The sequence below is a fragment of the Stegodyphus dumicola genome, chromosome 4 (genome assembly GCF_044657685.1).
Source record: "Stegodyphus dumicola isolate Sdum_Otavi_A_Nest chromosome 4, ASM4465768v1".
Classification (NCBI taxonomy): Eukaryota; Metazoa; Arthropoda; class Arachnida; order Araneae; family Eresidae; genus Stegodyphus; species Stegodyphus dumicola.
Window position 1 is genome coordinate 44,296,132 of NC_140771.1, and position 27,356 is coordinate 44,323,487.

Sequence of the window (27,356 nt, forward strand, 5' to 3'; positions counted from 1 at the left end):
AATGTATATTTTCGTTGAAATAATGATACCCGGAATTTTTCGTGATTACAATACAGAGGCTGTTCACACATTTTTTAGACGATGTATATTGCATTCACAAAACTAAATTACATAAAATTCTTGTGTTTTAAATGTTCTATTTGACATTCCGTACTCTGAACTATCTTTCGACACCGCAATTTCCAGGATAATAATGCCGTTTGAAGTGTCAGAAGAGGTATTCTATCCCATTCCTCCCGAACAGCTTTCCAGAGTCCTCTTAGGGTTTTGGGACAACGTTTGGATAATGCAGTTTTTAAAAGTCCGAAAGCACAAAAATCCATAGGTGACACATCGGGAGATTTAGTAGGGATATCAGTGAAGGGTATGGCCTTGATACCAGTTTTTTGTTCCATTTCTTTTAGGAAATTTACAGTGGATTTTGATGTGTGACTGCTAGCTTTGTCCTGATGGAGTCTCACAGATTGATGGCACTGTGGGTAAAGCGATGGTATTTCATTCAGAAAAATTGGCAATAAAATATGTTCCTGATAGTATTTGGAGTTAATCTTGACATTTTTTTTGCACTTTCTTTATTTTTAACTGGGCGTTATAAGAAAAACCAGCAACAATCATGAATCCCTTAGAAAAACTTTCTTTCGATTCTTTGATGTACTTAAATTTTTTTCTCCCCTTTTATGATAATAAATGGCTCTTTTTTGTTACAATCATTTAAATACACCCATGCTTCATCTATTGTGACAATTGTTTTCCGTTTTTCTTTGGATAAGTGTTTCTCATATAGAATTCTGCAGCATGTCCTGCGTTGAGCGATATGCTTTGGAAGAAGATGATGCACATTGCGTTTTTTCGCTTTCTTAAGATTTAAATCAACGTTTATCATTTTGTTTACAGTGGACACCGAGCATTTTAATGATTTTGCAACTGTCCTTTGACTAGGGGGATTTTCTTTTAACATTAAGCAACGTACCTTTGCAATAGTCGAAGATTTCCGTTTTTCCGTGGATACTTGTTTGGAATTTTTGTCCCTCTTGAGGCTCCAATTTGACGTTTGTTTACTTTCTTTTTGATGATATTACCTATCGACGCTTTAGATATCACAAAACCATGACTCTCACATCGTTTTTGGATAACGGAGTATGCATATTTCTCTTTGGAAAGAGCGTAAATGTAGCCTTCGAACCACTGCTTTGTTGAATTCGCCATTTTGAATAAAAACAAAACTTTCAAGCCACTGATGATAATTTTGACTTTTAAAAACAGTACAATTGCAATTACTTCTTTTGCAGCAAACGATTTTTTTATTACCGTTTCAGGATTTGTGTTCCTCTTTACTTGCTTTGGAAACATTAACTGTCCTGACTCGGAACAGGGAGCTTACTCAAGCTATGTTCGATAAATTGTGAAGTAGACAATACACACAGGAAGGGTATACGAAACCCTTTATTTTTCTATCTTTACAGAGCTTTCCGGACTTCGGAATACAGAGACCAACCACTTGTGGTCTGAACGTAAGAATATAAAAATACTAACTAAAACTCTAACTAAACTAACTTTGGATTAATATACAAGAGCCTAACTCCAAGATTGGCCGTTAATTAACAAAAAGCCGTATGTAGTACAGAGAGCTGCTAAAACTACGATACGTTTAAAATTATCAAGAGGATTAAACCTCTGACCTTGAAGGCAACCAGCAACCGAGTAAAACTACTATGGCAAGCGGCCTGCTTCTAATAACTCCTTCCTCTCTCTCGCTTGGCAAAAAGGCACAACTTAAGTACTTGGCGTTAGCAAGATAAATTTGCATAAATAAGTTAAAAGCTTTTAATTCTGGCTGGAAGTAGAAAATAAGAAGTGATAGTAAAGATTTAAAATAAAATAAACGTTAGTAAAACTTAGGATCCTTACATACTTCCCGCCAGAGTTAATTAGTTTGAAACTGAGGTCTAAAACGACCTTGTTGAAAACTTTTAGCTCTAGAATCTAACGCGAGGCCAATCTTTTACAAACATTTTGCACTAGAAACTAGAAATTAAAAAAGTCGTTTTTACATTATCAACTCCATGGACAAGATTTTTCATCTGTACTGCATCTAAACAGGAGTTTCTTAGTTGAAATCTGGTTCCTTCCAGAGATCCGGAAGGAAAACTAGTTTAATGAAATGTTACACAATTAAATGGCAAGTAACATGAATACTTATATTTCTCTTTTAACATTCTTATTTCATTCATGACGTTATTTAATTATCTCCCCGTGCTCTCTGACATGTGTTGTAAAGGAAAACACCAAACACGAACGTGTCTATGTACAAGTGTTCAACACTACCGCCTGCAATCAAAACACTAACTTGTTAAAATTCAACATAACAAGACCTCAGAACACACCTTATATTCATCTCTAAACCCTGAGGTGCTATTCTGAAAAGTGGCTAACTCTGAAGTGTAGCGTCAGAGAGCCTAACTACATTCATTCAACCTTTAACACATATTCACAATAATTTGCTCTTTATACAGTCACACGAATAAGTTAAAATATTTGGCATTACTTTCACTTTTAACATATCACAGTATTTCTTAACTTTTAAAATAACAGTTCACATTGTATATAAGGACATATTAACATGCCGTTAATTTTACGCATTTTAAAACATACATTAGTAGTACATTGTTAACTTCTGTTCTTTTCCAAGCAGGTGCCGGTTCTTCTACATTGAAATACTGCATTTCAAAAGTCTTTCAGACTAAAACTTCTTTCTTGCCAGAATCTTAAATAAAATTTTATACAATAATTTTTTTTACAATTAAGGTACCTTTCTCAAAGATTATCAATGCTTTTACAATATTCAAGTATTTACACATTCCTATTATATATTAATTTTAGTTTTACTCGCGAGTAATTGAAAAACAATATCAAAATAGATAACAACTCATTTCTCGCCTTTTTGGCGATAAAGGTAGGCCTCACATGAGGTAAAACTTCTTGAATTCTGCCACTTGCAGTAAGAATGAAAAATTAACTTAAGGTTTCAAAGTAACATAAAGTTTTACTTATCTTTGTGATATTCAGACATCCTTTTTTCTGCCCAGTCCTGGAAGGTAGCAAAGACTAGCGTTTGGTTTATCTTCCTTCTTGTGCGGGTTCGCCGTTCCTTCCTCTATGAGCTTTCTTTTCCTTCCAGTTCGGTCACCCTTGAAGACCTTCTTTTTAGCCTCTGCCTGTGGTCTCGGCCGTTTGATGGCAGCTGGTCTTGGCGAAACCGGGACAACTGTTTCTCGTTCCTGCTTGGATCTCGTTGCTGGCTGTTCAAATTTTTCTTGCTTCTTTGCATCTGCAGCTGGTGTTCCTTCATCAATTCGTCGACATTTGCTGCGTAGACTCCTATCCGATGGGTAGATCTTCCGTTTTGGAGCCGTGTTATATTTGCTGTCATTTCTCCTGGCTCTCTTTGCATTCGTCGTACTTCTCCCTTCTTCATTCTGGGGGTGGTCGTGCCCTCTCTTTTCTGGTCGGTGGAACGGTTTGTTTTTCTTGTTACCTTCAATTTTCCAACGGGGGAACTTTCTTTTCACTTGCTCCTGTCTAGTAATGGCTTGCCCTTGTGCTTGTCGTTGTTCCACCTCTGGAGCTTGTGCCTGCCGTGCCGGATCCTGCAAAAGATCTTTAAATATTGGCATTTTATTACGATTATAGAATGGTTTTATCTGGTTAGTGTTTGCGGTGCAGGTTTCACCATTCCTGGCTTTTAACACCACTACAGCCTGATTTACTTTTTCTATGATATATGGTCCTTCAAATCGTGGATAAAATTTGGCAGTTTTATCTTCTGGTGCTGAAGAAAGTGAATGCTTAATTTTTAACACTTCATCCCCTACTTTATAAGTTACTCCCCGTCGTTTCATATCGTAATAAAGCTTCTGTTTTCTCTGTGCTACTTCAGTGTTCTTTTTTGCTTCTTTAAATAATTTTTCTATATCGCCCATTTTAAATTCTGGGGCTCTTTGTTGAACATAAAATGATTTATTTAACGGCGTTGTAATCTTTCTGCCTAAAAATAACTCAGCAGGAGTTTTGCCCGTCGTATCATGTTTTGCGGTCCTAAGGGCGAAAGCTAATTCATTGACATAGTTATCCCAGCTTTTATGAAAATTTTTAACATAACTACGGATAATTTTCACTATATTTCTATTGACTCGTTTCGCTATATTTGATTGCGGCCGTCCAAATTGAGGACCATTATCCGATATAAATTTTAGGGGCACCCCGTATTTTAAAATATATTTATTTAAAATAGAATCAGTAACTAATTTCGCGGAGGCTCGTTTTAAGGGAACAATTTCGGCCCACTTACTAAAATGATCAACTATAACAAGGAGATACCGACTTTTATTTAACTGACTTTTTGGGAAAGGGCCCAATAAATAAATGCCAATTATTTCATTTGGAAATTCGTATTTAATGCTATTTAGAAACCCAGCCGGGCGGAAATTAATATAATTAACTGCTTGACATGTTGGGCAGGACGGGACATACGCCCTTGTTAACTTTTGCAGCTCAGGAAAATAAACTGCTTCGCGTACGCGTTGGATGGTTTTTCGAATACCAGCATGAGAAGCTAATGGGGAGTCGTGTAACTCCTGCAGTATATTTAATCTAAGACTAGCTGGGATAACAGGTCGAAATTCGTTGTTGGAATTTGTAGTTTTTGTATAAAATAATAGACCATCTATTAGTTCGTAATGGGCCGCCCTATTTCTTATCGCCATCTTGGTGGCTAAAATTTTCAGGATCCTTTAAATATTCATAAATATTTTTAAATTCAGGATCCTTACCCAGTTCGGTTATTACAGTTTCTCGGGAATGTATCGTACATGCTGTGAGCATTGCCACCTTTACAGTATTACCTTCTTCATCTATTTTTATTCTGGATAGGGCATCTGCTACGATATTTTCCTTTTCGGGGGTGTGCTTGATTACCAGATTATACTCTTGTAACTTGAGTGCTTATCTTATTAACCTTGGGGATAAGTTTTTCCCTGAGTACAATATAGTTACCGCCGCATGATCAGAATACACTGTTATTGGCGCCCTTCCAAAATAGACTCGGAACTTTTGCACTGCTAACAGAACTGCAAGTGCCTCTCTCTCAGTCGCGGAATAATTTCTTTGTGTTTGATTTAAAGTTCTACTAAAAAATGCCACGGGCTGCTGATTTTGCGAAAGTGCTGCTCCCACCGCATAATCCGAAGAATCCGCTGAAATTTCTAAATTCTCATCCTTTTCAGGAAATTTCAACACAGGGGCTTGCGTTAATGCTTGCATTAATTTTTCGAAAGCACTATTGGCTTGGGCCGTCCACGAGAATCTTGCCTTTTTCCTTTTTAGTTTTAACAATGGTTCAGCAATAGCTGCAAAATCTTTTATAAAGGACCTATAATATGAACAAAGTCCTAGAAAAGAAGAGAGCTTCTTCGCCGTATTTGGCAGCGGATACTTTTGCACAGCGATTATTTTTGATTCGTCTGTCTCGATTCCTTTCTGAGATATTTTGTAACCTAAGTATTTTAATTCAAGGGCTGCAAATTTGCACTTTTCGACATTAACTTTTAGACCGGCCTCATTTAATAATGAAAACACCTGTCTTAAATCCTGTACATGTTGGTCGAGATTATCACTAGTAATAATGATATCGTCTAAATAGATAAATGTGGTCTTTCCAAGAACAGGCCTTAGCACAATATCCATACATCGCTGAAATGTTGCCGGTGGCCCTGAAAGGCCAAACGGCATACGCAAGAATGCATAAGTGCCAGACTTGGTTATAAAAGCAGTCTTAGGCACATCTTCCGGTTTAACCCCTATTTGAAAATAACCAGTCGTTAAGTCTAACGTAGTCATATATTTGGTAGAAGTTAAGTTCCTTAGAATTTCTTCAATAGTAAGTAATGGATGTACCGGATATTTAGTCATGGAGTTTAATTTACGATAGTCAATTGCAAAGCGCCACCTTTTCGGATGTGTTACCGGATAGTCATTATGTTTCTTACATAGCACAATCGGGCTAGCATAACTACTTGAGATGGGCGTTATGATCTTTTTACGTAACATATCTCGAATGTGCCACTCTATAATTATTTCTTTATTCTCATCATATCGATATGGTTTGTGGCGAACTGGCAGTGAATCTCCGATGTCGATACTATGGTTAGTAACTTGAGTAAATCCGGGAATATCACTAAATAACGAAGCAAATTCATTTACCACTTGTCGAATTTTTTGTTGCTCTTCCTTAGGCAGGTGGTCGAGGTTTAACGTCGGTGGTTCTGTTTTTTCTTCTCGAACTGGTTTCATCGTCAGCTTAAGGGACGCTTCGTTAAAATCTAGCGTTGCTTCTGCCTCTGAAAGAAAATCTATCCCTAAAATGACATGTGCTTGTAAATTTTTTACGATAAAAAACATAATCTTTACTTGCTCGTCCTTGATACGAATGTATAACGGTAATTTACCTATGCACTTGCATCTTTCTCCCTGCGCAGCTAACACTGTCGTATTATAAAGGTGTCGTAAAATAAAGGTGGAAAGATTTTCGATTCGTTGCTGATATATGCTGAAGAGTTCCGTTTCTAATCTTGCACGATCTCTTACGACAGGGAAGGCTTTTACTAAGGCAGTCTTAAAATTTTCGTAAGTATAGGTGGGACTTCCCGCTTGACCCAAGAGGCTTCTGCCTATACATTTGAACCAATTAAGCGCTTGGCCCCTCAAAGCGCTTTTAGCTAAGGTGACTTTCTGGAACTCATGTACTGGATACAGCAGGAGGTGGTCATCCAATTTTTCCAAAAAACTGGTTACCGGTGAGTTTCCATTAAATGTTGCTTCTGGTTTCATCGATGCGCGCATGGTCTGGACGACGTAACCAAATCCTTCCAGGGCGGCAGCTGGCATTTCTGGATTCTGAGCCGCTTCTGCAGGCAGCACAGGGTTCTTCTTGAAACTCGGCCATGGTTATTCTTCTTCGTTGGGCGCCACTATCAGGATTTGTGTTCCTCTTTACTTGCTTTGGAAACATTAACTTCCTGACTCGGAACAGGGAGCTTACTCAAGCTATGTTCGATAAATTGTGAAGTAGACAATACACACAGGAAGAGGTATACGAAACCCTTTATTTTTCTATCTTTACAGAGCTTTCCGGACTTCGGAATACAGAGACCAACCACTTGTGTTCTGAACGTAAGAATATAAAAATACTAACTAAAACTCTAACTAAACTAACTTTGGATTAATATACAAGAGCCTAACTCCAAGATTGGCCGTTAATTAACAAAAAGCCGTATGTAGTACAGAGAGCTGCTAAAACTACGATACGTTTAAAATTATCAAGAGGATTAAACCTCTGGCCTTGAAGGCAACCAGCAACCGAGTAAAACTACTATGGCAAGCGGCCTGCTTCTAATAACTCCTTCCTCTCTCTTGTTTGGCAAAAAGCCACAACTTAAGTACTTGGCGTTAGCAAGACAAATTTGCATAAATAAGTTAAAAGCTTTGAATTCTGGCCGGAAGTAGAAAATAAGAAGTGATAGTAAAGATTTAAAATAAAATAAACGTTAGTAAAACTTGGGATCCTTAGAACCGCTTACCAAAATCGTCTAAAAAATGTGCGAACAGCCTCTGTATTTCCTTTATTTTGTACGAAGATACTTTTTTTATTTTACTTTTTTATAAAAATAGTATCTTACTTTTTTTAACGTTTTGTGTGTTACCTTTATTTATTAAATATCATGTTCTTCGCACTGAAACCATAAAATTCAATTCAGCAGAAATATTACAAAATAATTTTTAAAAAGCGTATCTTTAGACTTTCTGATACACAGTCTCGCGCGCTGGAGATAAAAATGATCTCCCCCCTGGTACAGTGTTGCCATTGCTCGCTTTGAAATTGTTGAGTTTATTAATTAAAAATTCGTTTAAATTTTACAAAATATGAAATAGATAATGAAACAAATTCCAAATTTGGGCTTCCAGATGCTCATATTCGAGTGGAGAATAACGTTATGCAAAATCTGATGTCTCTAGTCTATCGTTTTTTCACAGTGCGAGAAACATACATACGTTGATGCAGATTCTTCATTATTTGATTTCTTTAAATGTAATTCAGGGCTCTAATATTTGTTGGCAACAATATTTAAAGTGAAACGCCGTTTATAGTGAACAAACGCAAAATGCTAAAATAAAATTAATAGCTCTTCTGGGCAAATTCCTCTAATAAAATAATAATTAAGGCATTCATTAAAAATAATTAAAATTTATAACTGAATGTTCAAAGTTTCATCATTGTTTTAACTCTTTAATAAGATATGCATTTGTACTGTGGGAACACTTACCCGTTTAGAGACCGGCCTTCTTTCAGATTTTAGTAGCAGATTGAGAGTAGAAGCGAGTACCTGTAAATGACGCATGAGATAATGTTCTCGTGTTTGTTTCATGGGAGAATGAGTGTCATGACAGTATTCGATTCTGCTGATACTTCCGTTCGTTCGACAGCTGTTTTAAAGGCTATACGGAAATGAAAGATGTTTCATGTAGAAAGCATAATGATGAAATTTTTAAAAAATCATTTACGCAACAGATTATTTTTATAAGGTAATCTGTTATTTTTATAAGGTAATCTGTTATTAAACTCTGCATTTGTTTTAAGGATTTCATTTTTAAAATTTCCTTATGATATTTTGGAGGTGAAATGACGAGTGTTAAATACTAGATGTTTTATTTTATACTTCATGTAAGAGAGAAAAAGAATAATACGTTTAATTTAATGGCGACCAATGGGCAATAGTGGCCTGCATATATCTTAAATACAGAAGTTGGTGAATATAGTCCTAAACAGCAAAAAAATCTCTGAGCTAAAGTGTCGATAAAATTATGTTTTAAAGACTGAAATAACTTATATTAATAAAAAACCAAAAATTATATTAATAAAACAACAATAAAAATATTGTTGTTTTATTAATATAACTTTTGGCTTCGAAACTGGATATGTAAAATTTTGCTATTCAAATTCTAGAAAGTTAATTCTGATTTTGACACGTGTCACGATTTGAATGGAACTAAATTAAACTAAAGATAGGGAGGAAAAATGGAATCAAGATTATGATCAGAATAATTTTATGAGTTTTTAATTATCATACATATCTTCATAAATAGGATCTATTCTAAAATTCAATATTATGGTTTATTTTAAAGGTCTCCTTTTTTTCCGCATGCCTTCGCGGTGTAATCAGAAGCATACTCGACGCGTGTTCGAGAGGTCCTTGGTTGTAGTTCCGGCGAGGCCATTGCACATTTTTCATATGTCATGCTTTAAAAATAATAATAATAATAATAAAATAAAAGCTAATGATTCTGTATATTAACTATATTATTTTTTAAATAAAACCGATTCAGTTATTATTTATTTTTTATGGATTTTTGTAGCATAACAACCTTTCATTAATATTCTGTAATTTCCATTTCTTTGTAGTGTTTCGTACATTTAAAACATAAATGAATGCTTAGGTTCATATTTTTTTTAAACATAAAAAGTTATTGTAACTACATTTAAAAGCAAATGCATGAAAAAAGTTTTGCTATTAAGCGATGCTGCCCATCCATGGTTATCACTGCGTTCTCTTGTCATCACTTCATCCTCTTGTTGATTTGCGAGCATCTTTGCTACGCGTCAAGGGCTCTGAGCCAAAAAATAAAATTCAGCTTGGGACAACGCCCCCATTTCGGTACTTTCCATTCACCCTTTCATCCATCCTACAGAAAGTGCTCAGACTTTCTGGCTCGTCCGTGCTGCGCAGCCTTGCTGTTTGACCATGATGCCCTACTGCGATGTGGTTCAGTGGCCGCCTGTGAAAGTGAACCAGATCTACGCGTGAAGCCTCTCAAATTCTGAGAGATTGTTGTGGATGTTGCAACATGTTTTGCTGTGTGCCCGTGTTGACAGGTAGCTGCGTCACGAGTCGATCTACTGCGCATGGCAGGTGAGTAATATTTTCCATGACTTTTACGTGGAAACTTCTATTACGTGTGTTTTACTACTTCTCTTCGCCAAGAGAAGCGCCTTTGTTACTCATGGAAGTATTCCAAGATTTTCATTAGTTGTTTTAATCATTCGAATGGGATCAACTTCGTACTCAGCGCTGTATACATCATCATTAGTTTGTAGCGTTTTGAGTACTGTCTTGAACACAAAATGTCCAATATTTGCTACGCAACGACTGAATATTTTTTAAAAGTAGCCTTGGAAATTATAATTTGCTTGATAATAACTTTCAAGAGCAAAAAAAAAAAAAAAATTTTTTTTTTTTTTTTTTTTTTTTTTTTTTTTTTTAATTTTAAATTTTGAATCAGGTGTTCTGCGTTATTTGATTATTCCAAGACATTTCCATTCTAAGACAAAAATTAATAAAATAAAATTGAATATACTGCATTATTTTCTCGCTGCATTAGCCCAGAATGTTTTAATTAATATTAATTTTAATATTAATTGCTGAAACATTTCCTCTCATATAGATATCAAACTTTTTTTAAACTACATATCCTGTTTAAAGTTTATTTCTGAAGAAAGTAAAAAAGAACTTATTTCAGTGGATCATCATTTTTACTTTTATTTTCATACTTACTGTCATCCGAACTTGAAAAGATTTAGGAGAAAAATTTAGCTCGGCAACCGAGACGTTGCTTCTTAAATTTTTGCAAGTATGCTTGTGCTGGGTGCCCTTGTGAACGAACAAGTTGTTGATTTACCGTTTTTATAAAATGAGTTTTGCGTGCAATATAAAATGTGTTTTGTGTGTTGTTTGAAATTTTCTGTCAGTTATTTTCGTTGCCAATGGCCGAGTGGTTAAGACCACTGAATATTGTTAGTTCGACTTGCTTTGGCTTCGAACCCAGACGAACGGACTGGTTGCTTGATTGGTTTTCCTATTTTTCTCCATGTGTAATGTGAATATGAGCCACTTTTCCTCAGGAAATCCTCCACAAAGGCGTTCCTCCTCGTGATTTTAACTTATTCAAGAAACCTAAAAGTTATTTGCGTCAGTTGATTTATTTGGATAGAGTTTTGTATTTTTCGATATTATTCAACATATTTGAGATTTCAGTTGTTTGATTTTAAACCAGTCTAAGTTAAATAGTTAACAAAAACTTTCATTTTAAAGCTAAGTTATGTTCTCATTTCAACATAATTCAAAAGTCCCATAAGTTTTCGAAATATCTTTTTTAATAATAATAATAAATTCGATTAGTAATGGATAGTTGTATCTTATTTTTCGTTCCCCCCCCCTAAAAAGATGAATAGGGAGTTTTAATTAAAGATGCTTTTAACTTTATAAAAGCGAAATTATTCATGCCACAGATTAAATCTTTTTAAAGTATTTCTGTGCATCACTGATCCCGAGAGTGTGTGAAATTATATAGTGGTGTGAAATGCATAGCTGTACTGCGAGAAAAGCAGAAATATTTTTATTAAAGAAGGAAAATATTTAGTGTTACGAATAATACGTCTGCCGCGAGATACGTGAAGTTCGAGGACCCACTGGTATACCTAGTTCGAAGTCCTGCAGAACTTTAGGCAACTGGAAGCGAGTTCATTCTAGCAAAAAATTATATTCTATTATATGAGTGGTTCCCAAGCTTTTGTGATTTTTATCAATCATAGAGGCTTGGGAATCACTGATCCTTGACTTTGTTGCAGTGACTTATCCTTAACACCCATGTAATGTAATGAAATTATATGAATTTGGAATTATTAGTGTTATCATTAAATTATTATTATATGACTGCCCACATATTAATTTGAAATTCACCGTGTTGTGTTCTACAGAGCATGTGAAGACGTTTCTCTGTCAGAAAGTGATCTTAAGTATGTACAAGTTTTGCTGTGCTTAGATTTCGCTTTTTTCATTCTAGAAAATACTCTTTTTCTGAAATAAGACGTTGATAATGCATCAGAATTTTGAAAGTTTATTATTTAATTTCGTGATTCGCCGGTTGTTGAACACATATAAATTAAAAGCGAATGCAATTTACCCTGTCAGTAGTTTAAAAATTCTTTTTTTTTTTTTTTTTATTTTTTCCTCTCCCCCACGTACGAAAAATAGTTCACTTTTTTCACAAATAAAAGAGAAGTCCAAAAAAAAAAAAATAATAATAATAATAATAATAATAATAACGCGTGCTGAAGTCAACGCCGAAATAAAAAATCCGTAAATAGTCTTGCTTCATGTATTACAGGCGAATTGACCATAGGTATAACTCACTGTGTATTTCCGTAAATATATCTGAACTATTGGCTGTACATGATTAAAAATTTTCCTGTTTTATCTGCAACTGAGCTGATGTTATCATTGCTGTTTGATCCGATTAAGAAAGATAAATTTTGCAAGATTAGAAATCTTAAACAATAAATATTCAAATAATTGAACCGTTACTATAATCGTAGCGTTGTGCAAGTGTAGATGGCGACGTATTTCATGTCCACAGAGTAATTAATATCTGTCAGTGTTATTTTTGTTCAGCTTGATACGAATTTGACGGAAGGTCAGATTGCAATATCAGTATTCCCAGACATCCATACTTTTGTGTTTTTTTTTTTTTTTTTTTTTTTTTCTTCCGGATATTCAGAAACTGGGCAAGCAAGGATAAACAACAATCCACCATTTTGAATTTGTTGATAAACGACATGCCTGATGCTAAGAGAGGGAATTTTCTTCTAGTACTAGCCTACATATGGCTGTGTGTAAATTCACCGGTAATTTTAATATTAGTGGTTTCATTTATATGCCATTGTATCAAATACTACTGAAACTGAATACTAAGATCACTGAACACTTACTTGTAAATAGTTCTGGATTCGATCCCTAGCAAACAGATCGGCTGCATGAGGTTCTTTTATTTTTCCCGATGTGTAACACGAATACGAATCGTTTCCCTTAGAAAGACTTGCAGAAAAGCCTCTGTTCATCTCTCTTCGGCAGATATCCGTCATCTTTGTTATAATCGTTTAACTAACCAAACTGCTGAAAACAGGGTTTTTCGACAGTCTGGCCCGAGTATCGAATCGTTTTACCTTCTAAAAGCAAGCGATAAGTATCAAGTTTGAACGGTTGAAAGTAAATTAGCTTGATCAATAAATCTCTTTTTCTATTCAATGGATTTTTTTTTTTAGAAAGGGAATTTTTCTGATATAAATTTATAAAGTTTTCTTTAACTGAGAAGCAGTCAGTGTGTCAAAGTTTGAAGCTTAAATTTTACACAGAGTTTATTAAATCATGCGTAAGTTAGAAGAACAGGAACGAATGCAGAAGTGAAATTACTTTTTCAGCTGTACGCTAAAACCACGAATTTGCAAAATCTTGTTTTCCAAGCTGGGCAGTGAGGTATAATGCATTTGATATGTATGAAGCTGTGTTCTGTGCAGTAATTGTTATATGTTAGTTTCATACAGTTGTACAGCGTGTTTCAAAAAGAATAAAGAATTCGAATGCATATATTTATTAAACTGTATGACATACGAATATAAAACTTTACACACATATGTACGAACCTCTCAGGGTCAGATTACAGACGTTACAGAGACACGAACAATGTCACATCGATATTCAAATTCCTCCCATACTCGGTCAAGCATGTCCGTCGTCACTGATGTTATGATAGTACGGATCCCGTTCTTCACCTCTTACACTTTCTCTGGGAGTGGTGGTACGTAAACGTTCGCTTTAATGAAACCTCACAGGAAGAAGTCACAGGGTGTCAAATCCGGTGACTGTGGAGGCCAGCTGAAAAAGTCGCCAGCTCTTTGACGACCAATCCAACGGTTCGGTAGAGTTTCATTCAGATAATCGCACATTTGGCAACACCAGTGAGGGGGGTGCCCCGTCTTGTTGAAAAATGAAGTTGTCTTCGTGCAGCCTCAGAAACAACCAGTTCTGTAACATAGCCAGATACTACTAACCGTGTTTCCATCAAAGAAGAATGAGCCGTAAACAGATGATCGGGATATCGCACAAAACACATTGATTTTGGGCGAATCTCGTACATGTTCAATTGCTGCATGTGGGTTCTGTAGGCCCCGAATTCGAACATTGTGTTTGTTTACATGAAGACTAACATGAAAAATCGCTTCATCACTGAACACGATGCGTTGTGCGAAAGTGTTATCATTCTCAATAGCTTCAATAATCTCGTTACAAAATGCCACACGTTTGCGTTTGTCATCAGGACGCAGAGCCTGTAACAAATGTAACTTGTACGACTTCATAACCAACCGACGTTTCAAAACACGCCAAATTGTTATTGTAGACAGTTGTAACTCACGACTGGCACGACAAGTTGATTTTGAAGGACTACGTTGGGAACAGTTTGAATTCGTGCAACATTTTCGTCGGGAACACGAGGGCGGCCAGGACTCTCCTTTACATACACATCCTGTATTTACAAACTGTCAATACCATCTGTGAATGTTCCACCCATTCGGAGTATCACTTTGGTACCTCAACTTGAAACGTTTTTGCACTGTAATCACGGAAACGCGAAAACACAAAATGATTTCTGCTGCCATTTTAAACACGTGGCGATTACCACGCAAAAAAAAAGGAGACAACTGACATCTAGCGGCTATTAATATAAACTAGACTATGTATTCGTTCCGCCAATAGCCGAGCCGAGCTGCAGTGATCGATAGTTTGGACAAAATAACACTTTGTAATGCGTATATTCTTTTTGAAACACTCGGGATGGGGGCGTCAGTAACAGAGAAAATACATATAAGGGAACTTAGTGAAAAATGCATATTCGTGATTTATTCAGGGTTTCGACGGTATATAAATGTTTTTTTATGCACCGAAAGCTATTATAAAGTCTTAAAAATATATAAACTGCTAAAATTAATTCCTAACATATATGTAATGGGATGTCTTCGGAAAAGTTGCAATGTATTGGCGATGGTTCTTTGCGTTGTTATAACCAGTGCTGTGGAGTCGGTAGGGTGACTTGCTCTGATTCTTGGAATTTTTAGACTCGGACTTCGACTCCAACTTCCTCATGTATATGTAAACATATACACATGCGTTACAGCTTATTTTTTTTAATGTAAAAGAAGTAATAGATGCTATAGGGAAAAAAAATTTGATGGCATTTCAGATCGTTTATATAAATTAGCATTTATTATTATGAAATGGAGAAACTGACATTAGTAATTTCTAAGAAACTGTATAACTTCGGCAAGATATTTGATAGAGGATCGTAGATCCGATTTGATAGACTTCAAAAGTTGAGAATAGTCTTTCCACACTAACTTGAGTAGGAGGAAGAGCTGTTACTCTTAGGGCTTTTAACTTTTCAGGATAGATTTGTTTACGTTCTAAAAGAGATGTCTTGCAAGAGCGATCATATTTCTCTGTTTCTTTAAGGGCTGTGTAGAAATCTTGTTTGTATTTTTTAATTTTTATATTTGAAGTCTTTTGGTTCTTTATTTTCATTCGGTTTGCCTTAGCCTTTTCAATATTTCTCATATCCAAATATTTCCAAATCTAATTCATCATTGGAAGAGAATGATAGAGACTCAGTTGCATTATCTTCAATCTGGATATACTGATTTGAATACTCCAAATGTTCTGAGAAAAATTTCATTCTTAGTGAAAGTTCATACATGGCATTCTTTTTTTTTTTTTTTTTTTTAATTTGTTTGTCATCCAATGAAATTCGGTGTTTTGGATCTGACCCCAACAAAATCGGATTGTCTAACAAGCTGGTTTCTCTTTTCCTCATTGAAGAAACGATTTCTTCTGCAATAAGCCCTCCCACTTTAGAAAGAACAAACATCACATTCTTCCACTCTTGTAGAAACAAGCCCCCTGTTAGTTCTTCAGATTGTAGCTTTTTTATGTCTATGTACGGTGTAGAAAGAAGAGTTTCCAATTCTGCAAGATCATTCCACAGTCTTTTAGTGAACATTAGGCTTATGTACATCTTCTACAACAGGTTTCAATTCTAACAACTTCTTTATCATCAAATGTGTACTTCCCCATATCTATCATCAATAATTGCTCCTTTTCCTGCACACCTCCTACGAATGGCATAAATTTTGGAAGTTCTTGCTGCTTGCCTAAATTTACCAATGAGATTTGTTACTAAATTAATAAGTTTAATGAATAATGGCAAACATCACATCCACCCTCCTCCCTTATATTTATTTATTAATATGTCAATAAAATAGAAAATAACTAAATATTTATTAATGTATATAGTCCATAAAGGTAACAACTCCATTTATCATTAATTTTTTTCCAATTAACTTTAATTTCATTTCAAATTCAAACTGTCCAACAAAAACTGGAATCGGAGTCGAGATATTTTTAGCGACTCCGACTCCATTTACCCAAAAATCTGCCTAACTCCGACTTCATTATGGGTGCTATATACACTCCACAATTCTGTGCAGGTGATATCTTTTTAGACAAAGAACAAAGCGGAACAGCAAACTATGCGTGGCTAGCAGCAAAGCGAAGTAGAAAAAAAGGGCTGCGCAATAGTAGCAGTGATATTTACTGACAAAAGTTTCTTTAAAATGATTGGATAAGAGCTATCTGCATTACAGATTTATTTAAACATAAAACGGATTAATTTCGAAAGACGCAGTATACAAAAGTTAACTATAAACAGTTTACAACAAAAAAAAAAAAAAAAAAAAAAAAAAGACGCAGTATACAAAAGTTAATTATAAACAGTTTACAACAAAAAAAGGAGATATACAAATTAAAATGATGAATTACGTGTTTTTGCTAATTTAAGTTATAATTTTGAATTAACATATTTTTAATCTTATACACACACACACACACACGCACACACACACACACACACACACACATATATATATATATATATATATGTAATAATAAAAGCAAAGAAAATGACGGAACACTGTAGATGCGTGATGAGACCCATATTGAAGAAGATTTTGATTGCGTAGTATTTAAAGAACTTGGCAGTCGAGGCAGTTTTAATTCCATTTTTATTTCCAATTGATATTTGTGGCCACAATCACTTGGCACTCTAGTCGTGCCTTTCCACGGAAGATTTACATTTTTGATATTGTTGAGATAGAAAGCAAGCCAGCGAAATTACATCTTAGCAGAGCAGAGGGCAAAAGCTGAAGTGCGTGGTTATGCAAGATGGAGGCACGCGAAGAGAAAAGTTTTGGTTTACAAGGACAGTTTCAGTTCCCAATGATTACGTCATCAGAGCTGCGCCGATCATAGAGTGATCTAGAAATGACGCAATGCAGAGAAGTTATTACGATTTTAGAATAGAGAGGACGAATTAATGTTTATAGTTATATTATAATTCTGATTCATATATTTTTATCTTACATATATATATATATAATTTATTTACTAAATAATATTGATTAATTGATTATATTATCTCCTAAGTTTAATAATAGTAGGATTATCTTAAAAGAGTGAATCCATACTAGTAAGTTATATTTTGAAAGATGTTTTGAAGTAACTTGAAAGTAAAATGTTAAAATGTTTTAACGGGAACTGGAATTAAATCATGAGTACCAAAGTTTCAATTGTAAAAGGAATAAATTAAAGGCAAGAATTAAATTAAATGCATGTAATCATTGTCATTGATCGGAAATTAGTTGACTTTTCAAGGGGAACAAACCCACTCCCGTTCAATGAACAATAATTAATAAATAAATAGGAAGGTGTTTCGTCGTTACTCGAGCAATAAGGCTAAGCCAAACCGGCAATTCAAAGTCAGGCCAAATATTTCCGTGAATAGAAGGGATTATGAACCAATGCTGATATTCAAAGAACTTATTCCTATTAACCATATTAGCCAATTAAATTTTGAGTGAAAAGCAATTACTGCAGTAAATTTCGATAATGCTCGAGTAACCGTCCCCCGACACCCTCGTGTTTATGCATTTGAATTCAATATTACTTGTAAAAATTAAACATTGGAAATTGTCATTATGAAATAGAATTCAAAGTAGTTGAAATAAACATTAGAAAATTACAAAATATAAGATAAATAATGCAAACTTTGTAAAAACAAATCAAAAATAATTTTAAAATAAAAAAATGTAATAAGAAAAGTGAATGTACATGAAGATATAAAGGCCAGAAAAAGTATTAATTAACTTACGTTCTTTCCAGTGGGCAGTGGGCAAAGTGTTCTCTTCCCGTCTGACCCAGAAGTGTAGTGTTTCCGAAAATTCTTAGCGGTAGCGGGGGCTTTGAATAATATCAGTCGGTAAGACTTGGGTGAAGTAATTTATGGTAGTGGGTGGGACTCGGAATTCTTGAGGGATGTATTCTGTGGAGTTCTTATTTGAGTGAAACCGCCTGTTAAAATTTTTTTTGAAAATACTAGTGAATGGAAATTAATTAATTTCTGGCTAATTGTCGTGTCGAAACGATTAAGAATTTAAGAAAGGAAAAAAGGAAATATTCGTACTAGAATTTATCTTTTAATTTCTTTAATTTTGCAACACAATGCGCAAAATTTTTGACCACATAGGTCTTTTATAGTTTGTTTTTTTTTTTACTTTACTTTATATATGTATATATATATATATATATATATTAGCAACTGCAAGAATTATTTTCAAAATGATTTGGGATTCTATTAGGGTGTAAAGAAGTATCTAAATATTAATTACTAATATCTCTTGAAGAAGCGTTTTATTATCTTCTTTAAATAATCATATTATATACAGAAAAAAAGTAAAATTTCGATTTTTAAATATAAAAGTATATTTTTCAATGTTCATGTGATGCTTTATTTCTGTTATATTTTATATTTCTCATATATTTCTTCAATTTTATAATTTCCACTATCCATACTCAGTATTTACCAGAATGAGACATGCTCTTTACAAGAAAACTATTAGAAAATGATAAAATAGTTATATTTATCACCTTATCCCCAATACAGGACTACATTGTGCTATAGTTAGGGGCATCAAAATCTTTGAGGCGTTGAGTTACATCATATTACAAAAGACTTTGGAAGCACCTTACTGAGTTTCATCTAAGCGCGAAATGTTCTTTCTTGTAATGAGGATAACTTCCCCGTGTTGTAAAATTCCTCAAGGTTCTTTCCACTTATTGACATAATTTTTTATTTGTCTTTTCTTATTTATATTTTCTTTCTTTGTGGTTCGTCAAAAGCAGATTAAATTCTCCCATGCGTAACCTAACATATTTGTATTTTTTATCTTTTATGAAAACATTTTTATATACTCCTTCCCAGTTTAGAAATGTGTTTTAATGTGTACATTCTTACAGTTGGATTTGAAAGATAAAGAACTAGGTACAGGTTCATTTACGTTTCAGGAAACGTCGTTAAGTTCGTGTCTGAATTAAGAATTGTTGACTTTCGTCGTTAGAAACGTTTAGAGCTAGAATCGATCCAGTTTTTGAACCATTACATTTACCTTACATTATTTAATCAATTATCACCTATTTGGCCTAACGAATAGCTAATTCTATTACGTACTTCCAGTGGCGAACTCTTTCATGTGATAACTTTAGTTATTTAATAGACTGAGCGATTTAAAAGCAATTAACATATTTCATAGTAATGTATTATACTTTCATTTTTTTTTAATACTCAGTGAAATTGGTATTGTTTATAGCTCATTTAATTTATATTATGTATAATATATTTAAGTGATACTTTTTTACGAACGTCTGCTTATTATCATAATTAATAAAAGATGTTTCTAATGTCATGCCGCTGAATGAAGTATTTATGCTTGGAATTTGAGACGTAGTCCATGGTTCCATATTAATTGATTTTATTGTTTTTATTTTGTAAATGCTTTAATTATCTATTTAATAATCATTTTAGATCCCTGACAAATGTAAATTATAAAATTTTGTGTCAATTAGTAAAACTTAAAATAAATAAATAGGTAGATAAAAGCAACTAAAAAAAAAGCCGGTACCGTTACTTTGTAGGGTCATTTGATGACATTTTTCAAAAGCATGAAAGTAAGTTCTACTTTAGTTTCAGCTTATTCCGAATTCACGCTAAACATATTTCATGGAAAGAAGGAGAGGAGTTCCAGGAATTACAAATCTGTTTCAGTAGAAGTATTTCTTTTCACACGGATGATATAGTGCGATTCGGTTCTCGAACTCCACTCGAAAACTGATTACCGTATTTACTCACACATTTCCCTCCCCCTAGCGTAATTTTCTCCTTAGTTTTTTCAGCATGTGATTTAGAAACTTCTGATGTATGGTAATAGTGTAAAATAGATACACAAAATAGGGAAGTATTTTGTGAGTAAAAATAATAATGAAATTTGGAAGTCCTTTGAAATGAGTAGTGTATATTCGCTACATATCGAAATGATTGTCTTATTTGTATAAATTACTTGTATCGGAACGATTGTTTTACAGTAAAAAAACAATCTTATTCCTGTTCTGCCGTTGAATTCAAGGCGTAAAAGTAATTTATGAAGTACAATAAAACTAGATGAGTATTTATTTAGTTTTATTTTATATATATTACATGATATTTAATTTTTTTAAGTTATATATTGTTTCATGGCCCGCATTAATGAATTCTCTGGTTCTGGGAGCGTGTTTTGAGGTTTAACTACTGTGTGGCAGCTTGTAATTATTTACCTCATTAATTTGCATGATGCATTCCATGACCTACTGCAAAATCACAAAAGCATCATTTAATGTTTCGATATTTAAATTCATTGATTGAAGTATAAACAGTTTGAATAAGTTTGTCTGTGTTAGTAGGCGTAAGTTGATATTATAAGGTATTAAAGAATCCAAGTAAGGTATTAAATCGATGTAAGGTATTAAAGAATCCAAGATGTTAAAGTAATATTTATTGATAGGTTGACCATATCCTAGAAACGCCACGTGTTTTCTTCCGATATCCGCTATAATACCATGCTTAAGTCATTCATTTTTAGAGTTTCTCAGTTCTTGTAGAATCGCATTTCTCTATTCAGACCTTAAATTTCGTTTCTTCTCCATAATTCTATAAAAAAGATTTTGATACGGAGGGAGTACTACTAGTGTGTCTTTATGTGCGTTTTTAATGTCTTAGGTTCGTCATTTAGTCCGCCCCTTTAGAAATAATGTACGTCTTGTAATTTTCCCCTCTCGGTTTTCAAGCATCGGAATTAGTAAGAAAAGCAGAGGGACACGTTAGTAAGTACATCCTTATTTTTTACCATTAATTTAATTTATTTTAGAATCACGTCCGCTTCTCACTGCTTACAGGCGGCTGACAGATATAAACGGCTGTATATGATGTTTCGCACATCTTACCGATATCGAACTGGCTTACCTCAGACTATTAGTGCACTGACCTTTTTTTCCTACTTACCGCTGCCTGTTTGCCGGTCCGTCTTGCAATGCGCTTGAGCACTTCGAAGATTAAAACATGAGAATTTGGGGACTTCTAAATCACACTGTATGACTATTCCTTAAGTAGTCATACAATCTGTCACTCCAGTCTGAAAAATGAATTTTGTGGAAATTATTTTTTATTGATTGTTAATGGTGTTATTCAAAATGGAAATTGGCCTCGCAGCATATCTTGATACAATTTTCATCAACAGGGCAGTGTTTATCAGTATGATACCGTGAGCTGTTTAAAAACTCTGTACTTTTATTTTGGCATTTGTCGATGAAAAAAGAGTATTTGCTGTTCATATATTAGAACTTTTGGTCTTTGCGAAGATTAATTATTTTAATAGAATTTATATCTTTAATATAATTAAGGAAAAATATTTCTAATGCCAATTGTTTTTCAGGTATTTAAAAAAAAAAAAAAAAAAAAAAAAAAAAAAAACACTTAGAAACATCACTGAAAAGATGGTATCAGATCATATCTCTAAAGTAGTGAATCATCGGCAGTCACGTGAGCTTCCTATCCGTTCTCGAAACCGCATTTAATGTAAATGTTACTTGGGATTTCAGAAATGTAGCCACTTAATAACTGCATCTTTACAGCGATAGCGCTTGAGAGTCTCTTGTCATGAGAAACATGTAAGTGTTACAGTTTTCGATTATCACAATGGATTTATTTCGCTTTTGGCAGGCAGCATTTCCGGCTTATGGCAGGCAGCATTTTCATAAATGTTAGCAGGAAATGCTTTTGATGTCAAACCCGGAGCTACTTCTATCCCAGTATCGCCGATGACATCCGTGCTGACTTCATTTTCTAACCTTTGTTTTCATCACCGAAATGCATTGTTATAATTTTACTTGTTCTCAGTCGCCTCCTACATGCACTGTCCTGTTTGCTTTTCATTTCATTGGTTGTAAATTTATATAGTGTTTCTCTCGCATTTTCTCGTCTTCATCTGAGTCTTTCTCTTTTATTGATCTTAATAATGTTATTGATTTTAGTTAGTGCTTGCTTATTTATTTCATTTAGATATCTTCTGTATAGTAAGAAATTCTCATTTTAATTATCACCTATTTGCCTTACACTAGCTTGTAGATTTAATTTGGAAGTTATAATTTTGACATTTGAAACGTCCTTAGCAGATATTTCCAAAGTTTTTGAAATTGTTACCAATACCAATATTCAGCTGTGACTTATTTATCGCTCGAAGCACGATAAATTAGTCTTAACTGAGTAATGAATTGCAGATCATTAGCATTGAAGATCTCAGAGCATTGCCTATCCATTAGAACACAAAATTTTTAATTTATCTTTCAAATTTAATTCCGTAAGAGACTAGCGGTTTAAAAGCAGTAAATACATTTCTTAATAAATTAAATCATTTTATTTTAAATATAATGGACTAAAGCAAAAAAATCTGAAAGTTTTCAGATTTTATGTTGCGCCCAAAGGGGCTTCTTTTTAACGTTTTGTGTGTTACCATTAATTGTGCGAAGAACATGTTAAATACCATGTTCTTCGCACTTAAATCATAAAATTCAGTTCAACAGCAATATTGTAAAATAATTTTGAAATGAGCGTATTATTAGAATTTCTGATGCACAGTCTCGCACGCTGAAGATGAAAATGCCCCCCCCGTACTGTTTTGCCATTTGAGATCGTTGAGTTTGTTAATCAAAAATTCGTTGAAGTGTTGCAAAATATGAAATCGGTAATAAAACAAATTCCAAATTCGGGCTTCCAGATGCCCATATTCGGTGAAGATTGCATTATTCAAAATTTGATGGTTCTAGGTAATATACATTGTAATACACTGGGGGTAAACTCAGACCCTCCTGGCCACGAAGTGGCCTCGCGGTTAAAAAAAGATTGATCCCAAAATGATCTAGGTACCGTTGTTTTATCATAATGCGAGAAATATACATACATTTATGCAAGCCCAGTTTGACTCCATGCCTAATGGAGTAAGAGCCGTTTAAGCTGCCAGAGGTGGCAGCTGTTTCTATTAATTTCGCACACCGGTAAACCTCCAAAATGCTTACAATTTAAATCATTTTGTCTTCATGCCATACTGTTTACGTTCAGTAAATATCTTTTTGTATTTTCTTTCCTTCGTGGTGTTGCAATTTTAATGGCCATCAGTGTATTTGGTCTGTCAAACGTATTTTGCTCAAAGCTTTTGCAGCTTTTTCTCAACGCACGCTGGAAAGCAAGCTTCACAGTCAACATTTCCAAAGCTGCCACTAGGAGCCTCCCGTAAGTAGAAATATTAACCATCCACAAATATACTTAGGATTATTTTGTGAGGCATGCTGAAATTTAATGCATCTTCCGGAACAAAAACTTGTGAATTGATTGCATCAGGTGATGAGCACTGTAAGTTATATCAAAAGCATTCGCCATTCTCGCAGATAACTCAGGATACCACAACTTTAATATTGGATGTGCTGTTTCTGGATGTCGCAGTACTTATTGCCTGATTTAAAATTGATCCGATCCAGAAAGGATTGACAGGAGCTATGTATCACTGAACGCTATTTCTATACTTTGTCAGAAACTTTTCTAAGCTATTATAATCCTATGTTTTAGCTGAGGTCATGCCAGAATTATTGTAGACTTATTATTATTGTAGAATTATTGTAGTCAGAACGTTTTGTAAGTTGGGAAATTTAATCCTATGTTTCAACTGAGGTCATGCCGGAGTTATTAAGTTAAAAGTTGGTCATTATTTCTCCCTAAGCTTTATTGCCCTTATCAGCCTTTGAAATATGAAGTAAATCTTTGCACGAAGCTTGGTTGCCAGTCATTATCGTAAATTAAGTCCCAATGAGGAAATTCTGTAATGTCCTTATCCTCTTTTCAAAATCAAGAAGTATACGGGTTACAATTTGATGTAATCTAAGGTTACGATCCTAACCTTCGTTTTCGACTATATTTGCAGTTCGGCACTTGGAGCAGTTTTTTGGGCCGTTAATGAAAGGAAACGTGCCCTTAGTTTAGATGGCTTATAGAAGACTGCCATAGAGACCAACATATTTAATTGCAGCTTACTCCATATAGGTTGGTTGCAGTCTAATATTGAATTCTAGATCCCAACAGTATAGGTTGATTTATTTTATAAAACTACATTTTCAGAATATAGCAGTTGGATAGAAGAATATAGAAGTTGAAAGTTCTCTTCTGACTTCTACTTCATTCTGATGGGCATACTCATGCAAATAGTAATAGCCACACAGTTCAGTAATATTAAAACGCAATCACGTGGTTTTCTGTCGTGCGTAATTACCAGAATTAAGATTTCTGCAACGCAGTTCGCGATACAGTAACTATTCTATATATTGCGATACAGTAACTATTCTATATGAAAAACGAATCAGTATTTGCAGTGAATGACGGAATATTATAAAGTAATAAAGATCTCCAATTATTGACCGACCCCAATCGAGCCAGAGACCCAATGGGCTGTTTTGTTCAAAACAGCATTTTGCGTCGTTTCACATTCTGTGTTAACTCACTTTTCAAACTGTTGCCACCAAATATTATTTTATTTAAAGGAACTAAATGATGAAGAATCTGCATGAATGTTTATCGCATTGTGAAAAAACAACGGTACCTAGAGCCATAAAATTTTGAATAACATATTCTTCCAACCGAACATAGGCACTTAAAAGCCCGAATTTTGAATTTCGAATATGTTTTATTATCTATTTCAAATTTTTAAATATTTTAACGAATTTTTGATAAGCAGACTTAACGATTTCAAAGCTAGCAATGGCAACACTTTACAGAAAAAAAAAAAAAAACATTTTTATCTCCAGCGCGCAAGACTGTGTATGGGAAAATTCTAAAGATATGTGCTGTTTTTAACTATTTTGTGGTATTGCTGTTGAATTGAATTTTATGTGGCTTAAGTGCGAAGAACATGATATTTAATAAGTAACACACAAAACTTTAAAACGCCCTTTTGAGCGTAACATAAAACCTGTAAGTTTTCAGATATTCTTTCAAAAAGAAAAAATAATAATAATAATAATAATAATAATAATAATAATAATAAAAAGAAAAGAAAAGTATTTTTTAGCCCAAAGGGACAACTTGCCCAGAAGAGCTATTAATTTCGTTTTGGCATTTTGCGTTTATTCACTATAAACGGTGAATCACTTTTTAAATTGTTGCCACCAAATATTAGAGCCCGGTATTATATTTAAAGAAATAAAATAATAAAGAATCTGCATGAATGTATGTATGTTTCTCGCATTGTGACCTAAAGCCATCAAATTTTTATATCTATTTCATATTTTGTAAAGCATGAGTTTTTGATTAAGAAACTCAACGATTTCAAAGCGAGCAATGACAACACTGTACGGAAGGGAGGGGAATTATGTAGACTGTGTATCGGAAATGATAAAAGATATGCTCTTTTAAATGTTTTGCGATATTGCTGTTGAATTGAATTTTTTGGTTTAAGTGAGAAGTACATAATATTTAATGAATAAAGGTAACACACAGAAGTTAAAAAAAGGTACTTTGGGCGTAATATAAAATCTGGAAGCTTTCAGATTATTTGTTTTTTGAATTTTTTTAACTTATAAGCTGAATCTATCGGCTACCTCCTTCCCCGAAAGTAATACAATTATACGTCAAAATATTTTACGCTGAGACCTTCCATCCTTTATTCTAATTATGCATTTTTATTGTTATTTCATCTTTTGAGATTTCATACTTATATTGTTTGATTAAATAGTAAAGGATTTTAATGTAATTAATGTATTATGTACTTAAAAACCTCTGACTTTTTTCATTAAAATTGCTGTCATTATTGTGTGAATTTTATTTATTGTGTTAAGCAACTTAAACATCGTTATCGGTATTCTTTTCCGGTAATAATCGTACAAAATTTATATTATAATGATAAAACATTTAAACTGGGAAGTAAAATCTATCAAAATGAAGAACTATAAAGCGGGATGGTAGCAATCTGCGATCAACTAAAAGAAGTTAGAAAGATATTAGAAATAAGCAGTTTATTTTTTTAACGTGAAATTTAACATAAATTTTTAACCCTAAATTGTATTTTTTAGCTGTGAAAACTTTCAAGAAAGTTTTAATATTAATCCCGTGCTTCTAACGGTATTAATATGAAAACTGTATTTACTTATTTTTAACTGTTAATTTTGATTTTTGACGGGATGAGGGAAAATATGGATAAAGTTTTAAAATTATTGTTAACTGAAATCATTGTAATATTTTAAAATAACATAACGGTTACAACCGTATTTTTCCTTACGAAGAGTTAACTGTATCTTTTTTGGGACACTGTCAGGCTCACTGTCACTGTCAAGACAGGATCTTAACTTTTATTCTAGACACGGGTGTGGAATATGTCTGAGGTTTCGAAAAGCCGCCGAAAATAAACCTTGAACCTTTTATTATGATTATGGTAATCCTTGAGTTTACTTTTAGAATCAAGAAAGTACTTATAACATCAAGTGTAGTGCCAGCCTAGTGAATTAGATCAGTGTTTCCGTAACTTTCCATGTTGATGACCAACAGCTGTATTGTAAAACCATCCGCATGCATGTATTTCTTCGAAACGTAGTTTCTAAAGAAAATACTAAAATGATTATAAAAATAACTTAATGTTTACAATTAATTAATAATTATAAAACAAAACAAAAGTGCTTTAAAATTTTTGTCACTCATTCGTGGAACGTGATGGAAAATCACTGAATTAGAATCATTATGTTTTACATGCGTAAAATGCACAACGCAGAACTTAATCGTTCTGCTTAAAGAAACTAGTTACAGTAACGATTACAAGTATTTATAAAACACTTAAAAAAAGGGAGGAACGGCGATATTTCAGGCGTGTTTAATTTTTTGGCTAATTGTGCGGATGAACTGCATCT

General features: G+C 33.8%; 1 protein-coding gene across 4 annotated transcripts in view; it reads left to right on the forward strand.

Annotated features, from left to right (window-relative positions):
• Window positions 1–27,356, forward strand: part of ena (ENAH actin regulator enabled) — a 129,034-nt gene that overhangs the window by 52,138 nt on the left and 49,540 nt on the right. The window contains exon 1 of one of the 4 annotated variants that reach the window (XM_085814778.1): window positions 9,829–10,022. The exons of 1 other annotated variant lie outside the window; for it this stretch is intronic. In XM_085814778.1, coding sequence (XP_085670904.1) covers window positions 9,958–10,022 — 65 coding nt within the window. In that variant the 5' untranslated portion in view covers window positions 9,829–9,957. Of the gene's footprint in view, window positions 1–9,828; window positions 10,023–27,356 lie in introns of those variants that run through there. 2 more of the 4 variants (XR_015040641.1, XM_085814777.1) reach the window with 2 other exon arrangements.